Raw genomic sequence first — 19,483 nt, 5'->3', positions numbered from 1 at the left:
ATTGAACTTCTTCTTGACTGATGGTGATTGTTTTTTTTTGTGTAGACTGCCTCATGCTCTTATGAACACTTGCTTTTGAGATTCTCCTCTTCCAAAATCCATTGGGTTGCTCCCTTGTTTGCACTTTTGCCTTGAAGGATATCTTTATGACTAGGAACTTCAAAGAATAGAGCAACAAAGTGACTTGATCTACTGGATAGTCATCACCAATTGTTAAGGGGACTTGAACTAGAACAGTACTGGGATGGGGGACCTTCTGAGAAGTTTTAAGAGCAATCTCCCAAGGCTTCCTTGCATGTAGCCAACAGTACCTTCAGTGCCAGGTATGCTAAGGACTATGCCTTGGTCACCGCCTTGGTCATACGCTTGGAGGAGCTAAGGCACGGGTGTGCTTCGGCCTGTGTCTACCTACGACCGTGACTTCTTTTGCTGCTGTGATTTTATTTTTTTCCTTTTCGTCGCACGTTTTTCTGCTTGCGAGCCGTTCTGCGCTGTTTGCTTCTACTGCTTCGAACTTCATTGCGCTCTTGTATGCGGTGTCTGCAATCTATGCATGTTGTGGTTTCTTGTTTGAGGACATGGGGTGCATGTGCTTCCCATGCTATGGATGATGAAACCTGGCTCTGATACAAGCTTCGACCTATCTATAAGCTAAGGCGCGGGTGTGTGTTCACAAGCTTCGACCTGTCTATGTACGACCAACTTCTTTTGCTACGATTTTTTTTTCCTTTTCCCTGCACGTTTCTTGCGTTCTGTTCTATTTGCTTCTGCTGCTTCAAACTTCGTTGCGCTCTTGTATGCATTGTCCAAAATTTGATGCATACTGTGGTTTCTTGTTCGAGGATGCAGGGTGTGTGTTCTTCCCATGCTATGGGTGACGAAAGCTGGCTCTAATACAAGCTTCGACCTGTTGTCTACGTATGACCGACTTCTTTTGCTGTGATTTTTTTTTTCCTTTTGGCCGCACGTTTTCCTGCCTGCAAGCCGTTCTACGCTATTCGCTTTTGCTGCTTCAAACTTTGTTGCGCTCTTATACGCAGTGTCCGCAATCTGATGCATGATGTGCTTTCTTGTTCGAGGTGCATGTGCATCCCATGCTATGGACGATGAAACCTAGCTCTGATACCACTGCGATAGGAAACGGTCACAAAACCTACAAATCCTTGAAAAACATAGCAACACTTCGAAAATATGCACAAACTCTCAAAACTCACAAATAGAAGAGACAGAACAAGCGTGTTGGGTACAATCTCCTCCCATAGGAGTGGTGCTCTCCTTCTACCTCCTATGTATTTATGTATATTACCCAAAAAGCTTCCGAGCAAAAATCATACAAAAAGCCCCTATGCTTTCCTCCATACACCTTTTTACAAAAAGCCCATCTACCTTCTAGAATAGTTGGCTTTTTCTTAAAAAAAAAGCTTTTTCTAACTTTAGTTTATACACTTAGCCAAGCCACTAATATTCCAAAATTCAAATATGTACATAAGCTTTTGTAATATCAAAAATTAGGCATAAGCCTTATTCATCCCATCACTGGAGTTGCGCCTACGTGCCCAAAATATGGCGGATCATGCTTGCTAGATGCCATCACCCAATTAATTACTCTTCCCTTGGATTCACACGATCAATAGTAATGAAATATTTCAAGCATAAGATAACCTTGGAATTAATCACCACAATCAATCAACCTTTTAGTATTATAGCAATGTGAAATCAATAAATCACAGATGAATGGTGCACACATGTGACACATACCATCTCATGGTGCACCTGATGCTACACATGAATAAAATCATACGGATGCTGTACACATGCTACACATACAGTCATCATGTAAGTGGTGCACATAATGCTACACACTCGTACAACTGCCATAGTCGTATATCCAACCATGTAGGAGCACACATGCATCACTACAGAATAGCAAGCACACATGCATCAGCTGTGCGACAAAAATGCTGGATCTCACTAACCCAAATACTGAAGGATTAAATTAATGGGATAATTCCAATTCTCATAACACCCTCACTCCCTCTCCACTCCCTCCTCTAACGTACCTCTCCCTCCACTCTTAAGGCCTCACCCCTCCCTCCCTCCTCTACCTTAACCCTCCCTCCTCTACCTTACCTATCCCTTGCTGCCATGGCAGTGAGCCGTAGCCCTCTCCCTCCACTCTCTCAAACTCACACCTCCCTCACTCCTCTACCTTACCTCTCCCTCGCTTCTGCAAACCTCTCCCTCCACTCTCTTGGCCTCACCCCTCCCTCCCTCCTCTACCTTATCTCTCCCTTGTTGTTGTGGCAGCAAGCAATAGCCCTCTCCCTCGCCCCTCCCTCACTCCTCCTCTCCCCTCCCTCCTCTACTTTACCTCTCCCTCCTCTACCTTACCTCTCTCTATGCCGTGGCTGCATGCCTCTCCCTCCACTCTCTTGGCCTCACCCCTCCCTCACCCCTCCCTTCTCTACCTTATCTCTCCCTTGCTATTGTGACAGAGAGTCACGGCTCTCTCCCTCCTATCTCGGCCTTACTTCTCGCTCCAATATCTCGGCCTCACCCTCCCTCCAGTACCCTGCCCCTCCCTCTCCCTCGACCTCACCCGTTCCCCCCCATCCTCTCTCTCTCTCTCTCTCTCTTTCTCTCTCTCTCTCTCTCTCACTAACTTTCTTTGTCTCACTGCCGTGGCAACAACCTCCTCCCTCTCTCTCAGCCTCCTCTCTCTCTTATCTCAAAACCCCTTTCTCTATCTTTTCTCTCTCTCTAGATTCTCTTTTTAGAACATAATCTTAGATATTATCTCTCTAGAACAAAAGATTCAAAGATGAAAATTTGAAAGAAGTCTATGGAGAAAAATTTGAGACTCGAATTTGGGATTGAATGGTCATCCTTGCTTTTGCACTTGCTCCTCCTCATGCTCTCCTCGTGCTCTTCCTTGTCGAAATGGGAGAAAGAATGAGAAGAGGAGGGTATATATAAGAAAAGCTAGGGTTTAAGTGCTTCTCTCTCATTGGTCCCTACCTCCCATTGGCCCCTCCATCCAACTACCTCCTCTTCCACTGGTCCCTCATCCTACTCATCCATTGGCCCCTTTGACTCCTCCCACACTCCTACCCTCCCCTCTCCCACCTCCCACTCCCACTCCCACTCCCACTCCCACCCTCTCCCACTCCCACTTCCACTCCCACTCTCACTCTCACTCTCACTCCCACCCTCTCCCACTCCCACTCCCACTCCCACCTCCCCCTCTCCCACTCCCACTCCCACGCTTCCACCTCCCCCTCTCCCACCCCCTCTCCCACTCCCACATCCCTGCTTTCCCAATCTCCTTTCCCACTATCACTCCCACTTTTCATTAATCCCACTCTCCGCATGTACTAAATTGTAAATAATTTTATGCTTGTAAAAAATTAGTTGCAATAGGTTGGGTTGCTATACTACTATTTTATTTTTTTAACTTGTTGCAATAATATTCAAATTAGAAACTTATCAACCCAAATGAAAACTCTTACATAAATCAATGATATTCTCTACATGTAATATCATTTATCAACTATTGCTACCTCATGAGGAAGTTCAAGCACACCTAATGCCAATAATATTTGATATATATACATACATGTGTGTGTGTGTGTGTGTGTGTGTGTGTGTGTGTACGTATGTATATAATATTATATGTATGTATGTATGTATGTATGGGACAACTGACTCCTATGGGTGCCTCCTAATGGAAGAGGAAGAATGTTGACTGTGCATATGTGAAGCATACGATCGACTACCAGATGGAGGCTGATCACTGCAATCTCAGGTGCTACTAGAAAACCATGTGGTTCAAACGCAATCCTTGTTAGCAAAAATTGTTGCCCACTCGAGGCAGAGCCAAAACATGCTAACAAGGGCTCTGTCCACCGTTGAGTGTGTGTGCGTGCGTGTGTATGTGTGCACACGTGTGTGTGTGTATGTTTTCATTATTTTTCTTCTCAATTTGGTAAAGAAGATCCCGCATCATAGGAGTTTATTTTAGCAAGGCAGAAATTATTACAGCATCACTCCCGTTATATCACCAACACAGGATTTGGACTTGGAACCTCCTTTCACTGAAAGAGAGTTAAGTGATGTTAAATCATGTGGCACGTGGAAATCTCTTGGCTAGGATGATCTCACTGTTGAATTCTTCTTGGCATATTGGGATCTCCTCGAGTCTCCTTTGCTACAAATGATAAATAGTGCTTTGCAAAATCAATGCATGCCAGATTCTTGGAAGAAAGGTCTTATAAAATGTCTACCCAAGAAGCCAATATGTGAATCTCTAGTTGATTGGAGGCCTATCACTCTGATTCCTGGTATTTATAAGATAGTCACCAAAATGGTGGTTGATCATATCAAAGAATATTTGCACGATGGCCTTCATCCAATGCAAATGGTTTTATTCCTCATACGCATATAACTGACAATATTGCTGAATAGGTAATTTCAAAATGTCTACTTAAGATGCAAAAAAGTCGTCGATGGTGTAAGTCGTGTTTTCACAGGCATGTACTATGAAAGCTTTAATAAATAGAATTTCTATGCGTAGTATGGATTACATGCAATGACATTTTGCATGCATTAAAACTTTTGGACATATCTACATGACCCAACATCCTCAGTTTTCCTCCATTCACTGAACTCAAAGGTAGCTGCAGCAGCGCAGTTGAATGCAGTCCTTACCAATGCAATCAGTAACGTCCTTTGTATGCTTTCAGGACTTCAATATACCAAATAACAATCACTCGGAGGAAAATGCTTGGAAAATGAAGCTAAGTGGGCATTAGCATAAACCAGCAGCACTTTCGGGAGAGATCACAAGAATCACTCGTATGTTAGATACAGTCATTGCTCCATGACGTTACCTTAGAAATCCGCAGTCCATGTTTCACCTTATCATTATAAACACATGCAAAATAGGGCCATTCCTTCAGGAGGTCGGCTCACAAGGATATCCCTCTGTAATAGTCCACTGACAATGCTTGAAATGAGAAATTCACCACTACCAAAAACATAAAATTAATAAAATGCAATTCATGTAAGAATCAGCCTCCTAACATGTTTAACTGGCTTAATATAAATGATTTGGACCAAAATAAAACAAATCATGTGTGTGCTGATTTGTCTTGCTGGTCTTCCAATGAAGAGGTGAGCATATTACTGAAGTCATTCTTTAGAATGAGGGTTGGAATTAACCTGATTGGATACCATGCACTTCTATACGAGATCAAGAATAACATCACCACATTTGTATTGAGAAAAAGACGGAGCTGCCTGCTAATAGATTAGATTGATAAAATTTGTATTGAAGCACAGCATGAAAGCCATCAGATCGTAACGTTTCAATATTTGTACAGCAATAAGCTTTGGCTGGAACGTCACTGGGGTGCATTTCCAAGAACGAAAAAAAAATTGTATTGAGAGAGGACGGAGCTGCCTGCTAATAAATTAGATCAAAACTATCCATATTGAAGCACAGCAAGAAAACCATCAGATCGTAACCTCTCAATATTTGTACAGCAATGAGCTTTGGCTGGAACATCGCTGGGATGTTTTTCCAACAAGCCTTCGGATATTATCAAATGAAATTCTCTGGATCCCTTCAAAGACAAGAGGGGTGCACACTAATCATTTAGTTATTTAAATGATACTTTTTTTTGTCTACGTACAGGGTGGATAACAGTTTACAAATGTTCCAGGAATCTATTGTGCAATGGATGTATTTCTCTTGCCGTCAACTCTTTGTTAATCTGCTTCTGGGACCTTGCTGACCATCTCTGTTGCAATCTGCTATACAAGTATATGATTCCATCTTCAAGTACTCTTTAAAGTGAAAATTAATGTCTATCTTGACGAATTGGTAATTAAATCTTTCTGTGTTCACAGAATCACACTTGGAAGTCTTCATCAATTTCCTACATGAATGTGCACCAACCTCTTAAAGAGAACATCCATGTAGCTACCTTTACTGTACATTTTCAAGAAATACAAAAAATTTGTTGAAATATATGACAATTACAAGAGAGCCGAATGCTGTACACTCTAATGAAAGAATTCACAAGTACAGCAGAGCTGCTTTGATCTTCCGATCTCAGTTGCCATCTACAAGGTTATGGGCTCCCACCTCGGATAACTTGTTTTCATGTCTAGCTTTACACTAATATAGAGCATGGCCGTTAAATATTCTGCTTGAACTTTAGGCTTGGAATTGCCCATTAGTTGAATACTTCACTTACATGAATAGTTCAAAGAAGAGAACTTTGCTTATTCCAGTCCATACCATTCACTTCTTTACTGTACATTCTCAAATACAAGAATTGCACTGCGTATGATATCGGGTTATTATAAATAGCCGAATGCTGTACACTCAATGGAAAGATTTCACATGTGCAAACAAAAATGCTTTTAATCTTTACAGAAAGCATCAATGTATACTGTTCAAAAGAATACTTAGAGTTTTGGCCGATGTTGATCGTACAACAGAACTTGGAGAGTTTGCTGTCATCCGCACAAGCGATCGCACCACCTAAACCACAGGCAAAGAAAAGCAAGATCCTTTGTGCACGCAGCAAGAGAAATTACGTGTCAACTTTTCTTGATATACAAGTACCAGGGAGAACCAGAAGTCACATTACATTCTCTCTCTCTGTCTCTCTCTTTTCAGGACACAAATAATGAGGACCAGCTCCCATGATGTAGAAGTGGAAAGCGGCAGGTGGGGAAAAACCAAAGCTCCCACAAAAAAACAGAATATGCAAGACATGCCCAGTAGGTGAAGTAGAAAGCAAAGAACACACTTCTCCATTGTCGAGCTTATATGGACATCAGGGAGAAACATGGTATTGATGCCGATTCAGTCAACAACCTACAGGACCTTTTAGGTCAACCAGCCAAACAGTTAGGATCATATTTGAAGGAGGTTTGGGGCCACCAATACAAATCTTGGACATGACGAACAAGCTAGCCAGACAAGCACTAGTGTCATAGACAGTCCTAGAACATCTAACAGCTAGTCTCAGAGCTGTTATCAGCATTACTTGTGAATTATTGGATCTGTCTCAGAAATCCTGTTGTGCCTTGAGCTGAAGGGCACAAAGATATGGATATCTGAGGAACTCACTCCCAAGTCAGCTCAAGCAAAGATATATTGAACTCACAAAAGTGAAAGAAGACAAGAAAGTAGGAAAATGGGCGGTCTACCGTGAAGGACAAGCATTGATTAGAGAATTCAAATCTAAGGCCAAAGTCTCTAAGTCTTGAACTGATGTAGAGAAGGTCACTATGATAGCATTAGCATATAGGCGTTCTCTAATAATAGTATGTTGCTTTATGCACTCTCTAGAAGATGCCTTGTGCAATCTCTCTCCTCAGAGATGCAGTATCTTTTCCTTTTTTGATGTGTATCTTGTCTCATAGGGCTGTGAGGCCTTCTGCAGACATTAATAAATCTGTCTCTCTCTCTCTCTCTCTCTCTCTCTCATAGGGCCGTGATGCCTTGAATAATGTGACAGCATACGGGTAATTTTTACTTGAGTTGGGCGCAGTCCACGATCTCATCATCTACAATGGCCTTTAGAGATGGCCATCATCTGGAGGGTCCACTTGTTTCCCACATGGCGGTGGGAAAAGCATAGTGGGCTGTCACGGGGACATGGTGGTGATGGTGAAGTGTCTAAACTAACTGTCACTGAATTTGGCCTAGGGTACCAGGCTAGGGGCCTTAGTTAATGCCCAAAAGGTACCTATGATTTTATGTGCAACAAGTGCAACTCCTGGTGCTATTAGAGTGGTTTCATTTTCTAAGGTCATTGGTTTGGTTCAGCGGGGTCATCCTTTAAAAACTGGGGTCATAGTCATGTCAAGGCCTCGTCTCGTGGGGGTCCATGTGATCTAGCTGAAAGAACTCCGTGATAGAGCTCTGAGAGGGATCAGCGGAGGAAGAAGTCTGCTCCTGTCTCCGTGCTCGGAGTATCCTCTCACGGTATCTAAGTGCCTCATGAATGAAACTTGCCAAACACCGCTGGTCTGGGTAGGAGAGGAAACAGGCCAAAATCCCATAACTATCCCTGAAGAGGCACTGGAAACGCCCTCGGATCTAATAGTACACAGGACACCTGAAGATGAAATGCTCCTCTGTCTCAACCTCCTGCATGTCACACAGTGTGCATATGCGCCTCTCCCTGGGTAGTCGCTCGGCTTTGCCGCTCTCGATGTGAAGTCTGTGTGAAGAGACCCGAAACTACCCAAGAGAGATCCTCAGCGAGTGGGGTAGGTGAATCTGCGTGTATCCAGGTGGGTCAATGAAACCCTCCGCTATGATATGTAAGAACTAGGAGTTCACTCGGTCCCAACCAAGTCCGAAATGTGTGTAGCTGTAGTAGATCCTCACGGATAACCTGGTTGACCTCGTGTGATAAGAGGGAAGAAAACGGAGCATCCATGCTATACTGGAAGGGAGGTAGTCTATCCATGTGGAGCCCCAATCGCTCAAATTCTCTCTGTACGTGCATACCAACACCTCTGCTCTCCTCCTGTTGCAAGTGCCATAGAAGAGGATAGAGCTATCCATGGTAGCCTGCTACGCCCCGAGGTATAATCCCCATATTCCCTAACTCGGTACAGATACGTGATGACTTGAAATGCAGCATCTAGCTGTAAAGCGGGTGACCCAAACTCAGCCTGAATGATCTAGTGAGGGACGGATGACTTACCATAAATCATCCGTGATAACATGAGAACCTGTAGCCGCTCCACACGGGCCCACTCTCTATCCGATAAGTCTAGCTCCCAACAAGGGCTGCCGTACATCCCTGCTGGTCGAACCAAGGAGTCAAAAAGCAACCCCTTGGTGCGTGGATCCTGAAAGTGTGAGCGGAAGCACTGCCTCTCTAGTCTGGCCAATGAAGCATACCCTCTACTCAAGCGTGCCTGCATCGCAGGTCTCATAGTAAAGCTGGGTCCGGAGAAGATAACCCCAAGATAAGTGTATGATGAAACTATCTCAACAAATGACCCCACAAATGTGAACTGCTCCTGACGCATGATGGCTCGAGATGTATTGAAGATCATGACCTTGGTTTTACCCAGGTTGACCTTCAGATCATGAGACTCAAAAAAGGACTATAGTGCATCTCGGTGTCTCTGAAGCCCCTCTGCTGAGGAAGACAAGAGAGCCACGTCATCTGCCTAGAGCAAAATCTGGATCAGCGTGCCCGCAAGAGAGCAACCTACACCCCCATGTGTTTGCATCATTGTCTCAAGCTCGTCAATGTAGAGGCCAAACAAGGTAGGCAACAAAGGACACCCTTGTTTGACCCCGATGGTGCTCATGATCTCGTCTGTCCATCCGGATCCTGCCCGAACTCTGCCTGAAACTCTCTCGTAAAGTGCCATGACAACCCAAATGATCTCCTGGTCATAACCCAAGTCCTGTAGGCGCCGTATGAGGCGGGCTCGTGAAACCGTGTCAAATGCCTTGCGAAAATCCACAAAGCAACAATAAACCCTCTGCTTCTGTGACCTCGTCTCCTCAATGATACATCTGAGCATGAGAATGTGGTCCATGGTTCCATGATCATGCCGGAATCCGGCCTGTCTTGCGCTCTAAGTACTCGACACTCTGCAAGTCTGCTAACCTCGGAGTCAAGTACTGATGCATAAATCTTGGACATGACATGTCCAATCATAATGGTCCTGTAGTTCTCCGGGCTCATGGGATTCCCTGCCTTGTGGATGGGTGAGATAGTGTTAATGGTCCAAGTGTGTGGAAATCCCAAACAAACAGCTTCATTAAAAAGCTTTCCTAAGATCGGGGCTAGGAGGTTAATCCCATATGCAATGAACTCAGTGCATAGTCCCTCATGATTCTTCACTCGGCCATTATGAAGTTTCATTACGGCATCCTTTACCCCTCCTCTAGTGAAGAGGGTGCAGGATGTGGAACGAGGCATATGTGAGATTAGGGACTGGCTGATTTGGGATGTCATGAAGTGTGTGTGCATAATCAGACCTGATCTGAGTGTCAGTGAGTGACAGAGGGGACCGTCCTTCTAGAAATATCTGCCAGAAGAGTTGTTACTGAACAAAATGTTCAGTAGCTCCTCCTCATTCCGACAAACGAAGTCTAGTTTCTTTCTCCGTACCAGTCTACGGTATTCGCGTAGTGTATCTAGTGCGCTCGGAAGACTATTTTTGGTTTCGAATCTGAGTTGACGGCGTAAAGCCTTACACTCATCATCGTACCAACTATTACACGGTACGATTCCAGGGGGTGGTGGGTGGGTGGAGCGGGTGGTGTGGGGAAAAGCGTGAATGGCAGTCTCGTGTAGTGAGTGGGTGACAAGGACAGCACGATCCTCAAAGGGGTATGAAGTCAATATAAGCGAGAAGTATGTACAGATGGCCAGAGTAAGAAGGTGAGTGACTTCGATCAAAGCGTATATCGTGGTAGGTGGAGTAAGCACTGAGTGGGGTGGGAAGGTGACGTGCGAAGGGAGGTGGAGATGTTAAAGAAAAGGTATGTATGATCAGCCCTTGGGAGGAGAGATGCTACAATGAAGTCAGTAATGCGAGATGTGAAGATAAGGGCTCCCATGATGTAATCAACAACACTGGAGCCCCCCCCATGTGGAAAGCATGTGAAACCACCTAAAGCGGGCCATCTGTCAAGAACATTATAGACAATGAGATCATGTATCCTGCCAAGGTCTAATAGGGTCTGCCCATAAGATGAGAATGGACCTCGCCTGTTAGCCAAAACCCGTAGCATACCTGCCTCCTCAAGGTCAATATCTGGCAGTAGAGTAGAATTATATCTGAAGTCAAGAAGTGGTACCTGACGGGCCCTTGTCCTCGCGTTGAAGTCCCCCACTAGGAGGACTTCTCCGCGGCTAGAGAAGTCAACGATGGACTGATAAAGGGCAGCAAATGGGGATGTCTCATCATCACCTCGGATATCTCTGGCAAAGTGGGAGATCTCAGAGGGGAAGTAGCAAACTGCCGACAAACAGATCCCGGCTGTCCATGTGTCGAATCCGGATCCAAAGAACTCTGGAATGTGTATCTCTCTGCTCTACTGAAATGGTCCCCCGAAGTGTGGATTTGAAAAGGACTGCAACTCCACCTGAACCTCGAACTCCTCCTGTACCCCTCGTCTCATCTCTGTAGGTAGACTCCCATGTATATCTGTTGACTATTGGAAGAGGGCACTATTAAATGCAAACTTGTTTACTCCTAGCTCTACATCGAATCACGGGCACACGCACACAAAATCACCTCCCAGCCAATCTCAGTGGTAGTAAGCTCTCTCTTCAGAATCAATTCGTTACGTGAAGGTTCTTGCTTACAAATTTCCACCAAGTCCCAAAATTCCCTAGATGGATCTAGTATGCCACATGTCTTCATTCTAGGGCCCTCCTTAATGCATCATTTACCCCTCTCTTGGGATATCATTAAAACCATTTGCCCCTTGGCACATTTCATGCATTTAGGTCCCTTAGCCTTAGATCCACCTAGTCTAGTGCCATGTCATCCTCACCAAGGACCTTGATCTTGATTCCTTTCTAATCATTTACATGAAGCCCAAACAAATATAATACAAACATTGATTCTTTAAAGGAAAATGCCGACTGACTCTTCCAAGGTCATGTTACCTCCACTTGATCGTAACATTCCTTCCCTCTTCAGGCATCAGCGTCCTCGATGATAAAGTTTGGGAATACTCTCCGTAACTGATATACGGATTCCCAGGTAGCTTTTGACAGAGGTAAACCATGCCATGCAACCAACACCGTGGGTATCTTCCGATTGCGTACTTGCATTGTTCCTCGGTCCAGGATTCCTGTTGGTTTGCGTCTTGCATTATCCTCTATCTCTTGAAACAAAACAACACCCTCGATTAGTGAGTCACCTGTATGCAAAAATTTCTTTAAACGAGAAACATGAAACACTGGGTGCACCTTACAACCCTGTGGCAATTCTAATTTATAGGCTACCTTGCCTATTCTTTTTTAAATTAACCATGGCCCACAATATCGAGGTGATAACTTAGCACACTCTCATGCAGTCAAAGACTTAGAGTGCGAAGGAACTCTGAGAAAAACCTTTTCTCCTTCCTTAAATTCTATAGCGGATACCACAAAGTTCGCGGCACTAGGTACTCTCTGAAGTACTCCAACTATAGTTGGATTTGCTGGTCTATAACCATAGTTGAGCTCAAACGGACTGAACCCTATAGAGGAATGTTTTCTATCATTGTAGGCAAACTCTAACAATGGCAACCACTTGTCCCATGTATGTTGCCTCAATGACACATATGCTCTAAGCATATCCTCTAAGATTTGGTTGATTCTTTCCGTCTGACCATCCGTTTCTGGATGATTCCCACTACTCATTCCCAACTCAGTCCTTAGTGTCTCAAACACCGCAGTCCAAAAATGACCGGTAAATTTGACATCCCTGTCTAACACTATGGATTTGGGTAATCCATGCAAACGAAATATATGTCTAATAAACAAATCCGCCACTTGCGGGGCACTAATAGACTCTCTAGTTAGAATAAAGTGAGCCATCTTGGTAAGACGATCAACCACCACAAGGATAGAATCATATCCATCTTGTGTCGTAGGCAGACCTATAATAAAGTCAATGGAAATGCTCTCCCACCTACCCTGTGGTATCTCCAAGGGTTGTAAAAGTTCAGGTGGCTTCACCCGCTCTGCCTTACTTACCTGACACAAAAAACGTGTCACATATTCATGCATATGCTTTTTCATCTTCGGCCAAAAGAAATCTCACTTCACGAGATCATCTGTCTTCTCGACTCCTGGATGTCCCGCACATGGGCTATCATGGCATTGTCGAATGACTCTCTGCATGAGATCATTCTGATTAGGTACTACTACCTTGCCATTTCTTTTCAGCACACCATCCCTTATGGCATATCTTGCATCAGTTTGGCCTTTTCTGGATGCCAGGACATCCTTTTCCCCGGGTTTGAATACATGAGCTTTAGGCCAAAGGCTCTGGACAAACTCGTCCACCTTTTGAGTTTCTCTAATCTCAATCATTAGAGCACTCTCTAATACCGTGAAACTCATATTATGCATAATGCATGACAACGCATCAGCAACTTTATTATCCTTTCCTCTTCGGTACCGAATCGTCAAATTAAACTCCTGCATGAGTTCTGCCCACCTAGCTTAGCGGCCTCTCAAGTCAGGTTGTTTACAAAAATATTTTAGAGTATCATAATCAACATCAACATAAAACTCTGATCCATACAAATAATATCTCCATGTTGACAAAGCATGGACAACAGCATACAACTCTAATTCATGAGTTGGCCAATTTCGTTGAGAGGGAGAAAGCTTCTTACTTTCAAAGGATACTGGCCTTCCCTCTTGGAGGAGAACTGCTCCTACCGCAATGCCACTTGCATTGGTTTCAAGGAAAAATGGTTTCTGGGAATCAACTATTTTTAACACCGGTCCTGAGACCACAACTTGTTTTATCGTATTAAAACTTTTCTGTTGATTCTGTCCCCATATAAAAGGTACTTTATCTGAGGTCAGATCAGTCAATGGCGATACTATTTCTGAATATCCTTTGATATGCCTTCAATAAAATTGGACAAATCCCAAGAATGATCGCAAAGCGATCAAACTCTGAGGGATTGGCCAAGTCAGTATCGCAGCCGTTTTCTTTGGATCCATTTCTACCCCCTCAGGAGTAATTATGAATCCTAAATATTCAAGTCTTACCATACACAGTATAGTTTTCTTTTTATTTACATAAAGACTGGCTTTCCTCAAAGTACTGAACACTATTCTTAAGTGTTCATGATGCTCAGTAATACTTTTACTAAATATCAGAATATCGTCAATAAAGTGTACTACAAACTTTCCGATATACGGACGTAGTAAATCGTTCATAAGCATGACGAATGTAGCTGGAGCATTGATAAGTCCAAAGGGCATTACCAAAAACTCATAATGTCCAAACCTGCTTCTAAAAGCGGTTTTATGCACATCCTCGGCTCTAATACAGATCTGATGGCAGCCACATTTAAGATCTATCTTACTAAAAATTACGGCCCCATGTAATGCATCTAGCAAATCATCGGTTCAACATGCAAGATTGCAAGCCTACAGCCAAGGCTGAAGCTTACTATGTATGATGCAGGTTAATCCATAGATGGCACACTCTACAACCAAGCTGTAGGATGCCTCATTTATTTGTGCAATACACGGCCCGATATTCAGTTTGCAGTATAAACGCATCTTCCGTTACTTGCAAGGCACAAAGTCTTATGGCTTGATGTTTCCCAGGGGGGGTGACTTGCAGATGCATGCTTACCGTGACTCAGATTGGTCTGGAGATTATGACACTAGGCAGTCCACAAGTGTTAATTGTTTCTTTTTGGGACATGCTTGCCTTTCTTGGCTAGGTAAGAAACAATCTACTGTGGCTATTTCCTCATGTGAAGCTAAGTACAGGGCACCTTTCACAACAACAATTGAATGTGTGTGGCTATGCCGCTTACTTCCTGATCTTCATATATCATTGGAGGGTCCTTCTCCAATTCTCACTGATAGTCAGAGTGCTATAGCAATGGCAAAGAATCCTGTGTTTCATGCTCGCACGAAGCACATTGAGGTTCATTATCATTATGTCAAAGAGAAGTTGCATGCAATGGAGATCAATATGATCATGTCTCCACACATGACAATGTTGCAGACATCTTCACCAAAGCAATTCCACATGAGAAGTTTGAGGCACTTCGCAGTGCCCTGAACTTATCTCCTTTTCATAATTGATCCTTTCCTTGTACATCATCACATTGGCATTGCACGGGGGTGTTGGAATTATCGCCATAATTCATGGAAGTGACCAATGTATGACAAGTAAGTGGGTCAGGGGAACTTTTCCCTCATTAGAAGTTTTCCCCCCTAACCACAGGTAGGACCCCTAACTACATTTAGTAGTTAGGATAAGGTTTTGTCTTAGCCTTGTATCTTGTTTCCTTATCTTTTCAATACGGTGTGGTGTGCTCTTGCTCTCCTTTTCTCTCACATGTCCTTTGCAGTCTCTATTCCAAGCTCTTACAATTCACAACCAAAGCTACAGGTGGCCTAAAGCTTTATACTGGGAATTCTGTGAGCTGTAGCCTCTCACTGCCTTTCAAAAACTGACTGTAAATTGAAAGAAAAGGTGATTCCATGAAGATCGAGGCAACAGTAAATCGATTGTAATGAAAAACACTTACTGGTGGTAAATGTAGTGCTAGAAGTTTGTGATCAACAAGCTGAGAAAGTAAGCATCCTGCAAAGAATGCTGCATTTGCTTGAATTTCTGGCCAAAGGCTGTCAAAATTCTGCAATATAAAAAAAGCATTTCGTATAAGGTTTTCTCCCCGACACCTATATTGAAGTTGATGATTTCCACTAAGAGAGCTCTAGATAAGATCAAATACTTTCAGCTTCTCCAATTCTTGTTCCCGTTACAAAACATTCTGCAAGAACAGAATTATCTTTTCTGCATCTTACCTGAATAGCTATGGTAATATAGCTGTCCATTCTGTCATTGCAGCAATCTACGAGGTGTTTTGCAAAATCTTTTAAGAAATCCTCATAATCCAATCTATAGCCACCAAAATTCAATCAATATATTTGAGTCAATATTTGAGACAGCGAAATTTCTTCCTTGAATGAAATACGTAATGCCTTCTCAGACCAGATAATCAGATGTTGAAACCAAACTTATATACACAAATTATAGAGATTGGAAGATATTGTAAATTACTAAAAATTGTTTAATTTGATTCACAAGACTCACCTTGAAATTTTCTTTCCATAGATAGAGCAGACTACATTCTGTGATATCTACAGCTTTATGAAGTGACGAGCACTCAAATTAATGATGCAAAAGTGAAAACCAAGAGCAGTTTTTTGCTTTAATATTGTGATCTATAAAAATGACAAACAATATCTCTGGCATCAGTAACAGGGACTGACTACTATGACACAGTCCTGCCATCTTCATAAGCATAGAATGGATGGGCAAATACGCTATGGCACAAGCTTTTTGTTTGTTTTTGGTGAAAGAAACTTTCATTAAGGACGTATATTCATAGCAAAACTAAAAACAGTGAAAGAACACTTTTGGCTAAGCCACAAGAAGATCTAATGCACATCCTGAAGGGAGCACAAGGGAAGAAATTATAAATATCCATAGTGGACTGTCCATAAATCCAAGAGTTACAAGCATGATATAAGGACCGTAGTGTCCAAAAATCCTCCACACTCTCCTAGAAACGCCAATCGGTTTTCTGTTTTGTGGGATCCTGATAGACCCACCCCACCACATGTTGCTTTATAGGTGGAGATGCAGGGTATGCCTTCTCAGCAGGTGTTTTTAAAGTTGAATTGGGGCAATTTTGCGGGTGCCTGTTTTGAATGTGGCAAGTTTGGGCGTATGCAATCTGAGTGCCCGCAGCTTTTATTGAAGCCTTCCCCTGTTGCTATGGCACAAGCACACAATGCATATAAGCTTCACATAAATATTGGAATAAATTTATATTTCAAGCTTCTCTTAGAGCTCCCCGCCTCATCAAAGTTACGTGCTATGACACCCATACTCAAACACACACTCTTCATCCACTAAAGATAAAATGCAGAACACACCTACAAAGATTGGTCCAACATCAAACACCAAATTCCTCATCAAGTGTCTTTTGATCCCCCAAAGGTCAAGGAAAATTATGGAAAAGGCTGATTGTCATTTGTAGAAACATGTTAGGACCCTTCTTTCTTAATTTTGGATTACAATGCAACACTTTCATCTAAAACTGAGTGGAGCTTCATGTCCTAAGTCCTTTAAACCAAAGTAAAATGGTTTCAGATCCTAAACTTTGCATTTCTCCAGCCACCGCATTTCTTCCTTACTCTGCATGCTCAAGTCTACAGCTTTCCATATTTTAGTTCAGGGGCTAGATTGCCCCAGTTCTGCAACAGGCACTAGATTGGCCCTAAAACCTAGCGCCCCTTTCGGTATTTCTTTACTATATCCAGATGCCAAAAGATTACAGCAGATATACATCTCTGATAGCTGTCCAAGAACCACCAACTGAATATCCGATGGCAGGTCCTAATTGTCCTGCAAAATTTCCAGACCTTGGCTCACATGGCAATCTCTGTTCAGTGCAAAATCCCTGGTCAATTCCAGCAAATATCTGGCTGTTCATCAATTCTAACCTGACAGCTCCAAAGGAGTCCTGGCAGGATTGAAACCAACCAAAATCTGTCCTGGTAGCCCTAGGCAGGGCAGAGACCAACAGAACAACCAAACCCTGGCTGTCTCTGTCACATTGAAGGGTTATCTGCAGCAAGGCAATAGGCAAGAGACTAGAAGGATTAGGGCAAGAGAGAACTGTATGGATCTGTCCTGGCAATCCTCTCAGACGCTGAAAGATGCAAAACAAGATAGGCAACAAACCTTATGGCTAACTTGACACCTGTAGATGCAAGAGACTGACGTGCAGAAATCTTTCCTTGATGGAAGGTCCCAGATGATAAGTGATCCCTCCAGGTCTAAGGCAACAACCTCTAGATGACAGGCGATCACTCTAGATGGAAGATGGCTCCAACTGATAACAAGATGGCATCCTCTAATAGCAAGATGGCAAGCTCTGATAACAAGATAGCTAGCCCTGATACAAGAATAGCAGTCCAGAAATAAGGCGACAGTCTTAGATGCAAGATGGCACCCTCTAATAGAGCACAAAAGGCTCCTTGTGACCCATCTTTCCTGTAGTGTTCACAACTTCCAAGATGGGAAGATGGTTTAAGATGAAGGCCACTGAAGTAGAATTTTCGAACTTGAAATGCCAAATTTGACTATATCGACAGCCTAAAGAGGTGACCAAATTTGCAAGATCATCAATAAGTTAGCTCAAATAGATTGCAGCTTCGAGAAGCTATAGCTATGACATGGCCATCCTTCTCGCCTTTCTTTACTATACTCAGATGGCAAAAGATTACATTGAATATACATCTCTGATAGCTGTCCAAGAACAACCAACTGAATATCAAATTCTCACGGCCATCTAATGTCTAGACGTTGTTTATGTCAAATGGTTGTCGTTGTGTGCAATTCGTTACTCTAGCAAGCCAAGACTTCGTATTTAAAGCTTGTCAAGCCAACCGGGACATAGCACCACTTTGTTCTTCTACTATTACTGTGTGCCTCTAGCTGTTGCATTCTAGCAAAACTCGGCTATCTTTCCTTTGTCCTCCCTGAATGGTAGAAATTGTGTGCTTTTCAACGTTTGCCAATAGGTCATGTCCCAGACTATCCTGTAGAGATAAGGATCTTGTACCCGTCTGTTGCTCCTCCTTTCTTGGAACTGTCCCATCAAGATCGCCACACCTTCTTCTTTATCCATGATCTCTCCATCAAAATGATCGCCAACGTTGCTTATTGCTGCTTTTGATTATTTTTTTACATGGAGAATGTAGTTGGTTGCTATTGCTTCCTAGCTAGACTAGTTTGAAGTAGAGCAAAGGGTGATGGTGACGAATCATGATGGCAGAGAGGCGATCGTCAACTCTGGACGTGGGCGACGGCAACTGAGCAAGGGTCGCTACAGATTTCAGTCGGGAAGGTTGAATATCAGCACGAGCCCTTCTGTCATACCTATTCATCGATGTGCACACCACCAGCTAGGAATGAACTTACTTGATTTTTGCAGGGTTGAAAACTTTTACAAGAGGATCCTAATCGCCTCCGTCTCAAATCCAAAAGCTACTCAAGAGTCAATTTACTAGTTTGTGCCATTTGCTACTCGATAATTGTAGAACACGAACGTTTGCTCTTGCTTTGGCTTGGATCCCCACTTGTCTGAGTTCTTAGTCACTTTGGGTTCTGGTGTAGACGCCCGTTGTGCATTTTTTGAGTATCTTGTAGTTTGTCGTAGATATAATTCTTGGCCGGGTTATAGCCCGGTCCCTGCCATAGTTCGTTGTTGCCATTGCCTTATGCTACATTGCTAGTTGTTGCTTCTACACCCAAAGCCTGCGAGTATGAGGAAGTATGCTGAGCAAGAACTCCCACATAATTCCGAGTCATAAGTACCCCATTAGTAGAACCATGGGAGCCAGCATTTCCTGGCTTCTTTGCCAAATTTTCTTCCAACAGACTAGAAGATGCGCATGCGGCATGGCATTTATAGATATATAGCATTAATGTCGTTGGCAGTTGCTCAATATCCTAGGACTCCTTGTTTCAATTTTCCTCTTCCATGGATTGGGCACCACAGGCAGAAGATCACCGCTCTGATACCACTTTGACAAAATATGAAGAGGAGAGAGGAGAAGAGCGGAGATGAGGAGAGAGGGCACATCTAGAGAGCACACCACAAATGACTAACAGTACACTAGATTTAGTTGAAAATATAGAATAT

The 19,483-nt window shown here is 43.2% G+C and overlaps 1 protein-coding gene across 4 annotated transcripts in view; it reads right to left on the bottom strand.

Moving 5' to 3' along the window:
• Window positions 1-5,409: 5,409 nt before the first annotated feature.
• LOC147892054 (ARM repeat superfamily protein) overlaps window positions 5,410-19,483 on the bottom strand; it is a 248,375-nt gene continuing 234,301 nt past the window's right edge. For 2 of the 4 annotated variants that reach the window (XM_087388216.1, XM_087388217.1), the window contains exons 49-51: window positions 15,570-15,663; window positions 15,290-15,397; window positions 5,410-6,550 (exon numbers count right to left, since the gene is read on the bottom strand). In XM_087388216.1, coding sequence (XP_087244342.1) covers window positions 6,449-6,550; window positions 15,290-15,397; window positions 15,570-15,663 — 304 coding nt within the window. In that variant the 3' untranslated portion in view covers window positions 5,410-6,448. Of the gene's footprint in view, window positions 6,580-15,289; window positions 15,398-15,569; window positions 15,664-19,483 lie in introns of all 4 variants that reach the window. The other 2 variants (XM_087388218.1, XM_087388219.1) reach the window with 2 other exon arrangements.

The sequence above is a fragment of the Dipteris shenzhenensis genome, chromosome 17, assembly GCF_047967505.1.
Source record: "Dipteris shenzhenensis isolate YYH24624 ecotype China chromosome 17, Dip_SZ_1.0, whole genome shotgun sequence".
Taxonomy (NCBI): domain Eukaryota; kingdom Viridiplantae; phylum Streptophyta; class Polypodiopsida; order Gleicheniales; family Dipteridaceae; genus Dipteris; species Dipteris shenzhenensis.
The sequence above is the reverse complement of the archived record's forward strand: the minus strand, read 5'-3'. Positions and strand labels throughout refer to the sequence as shown.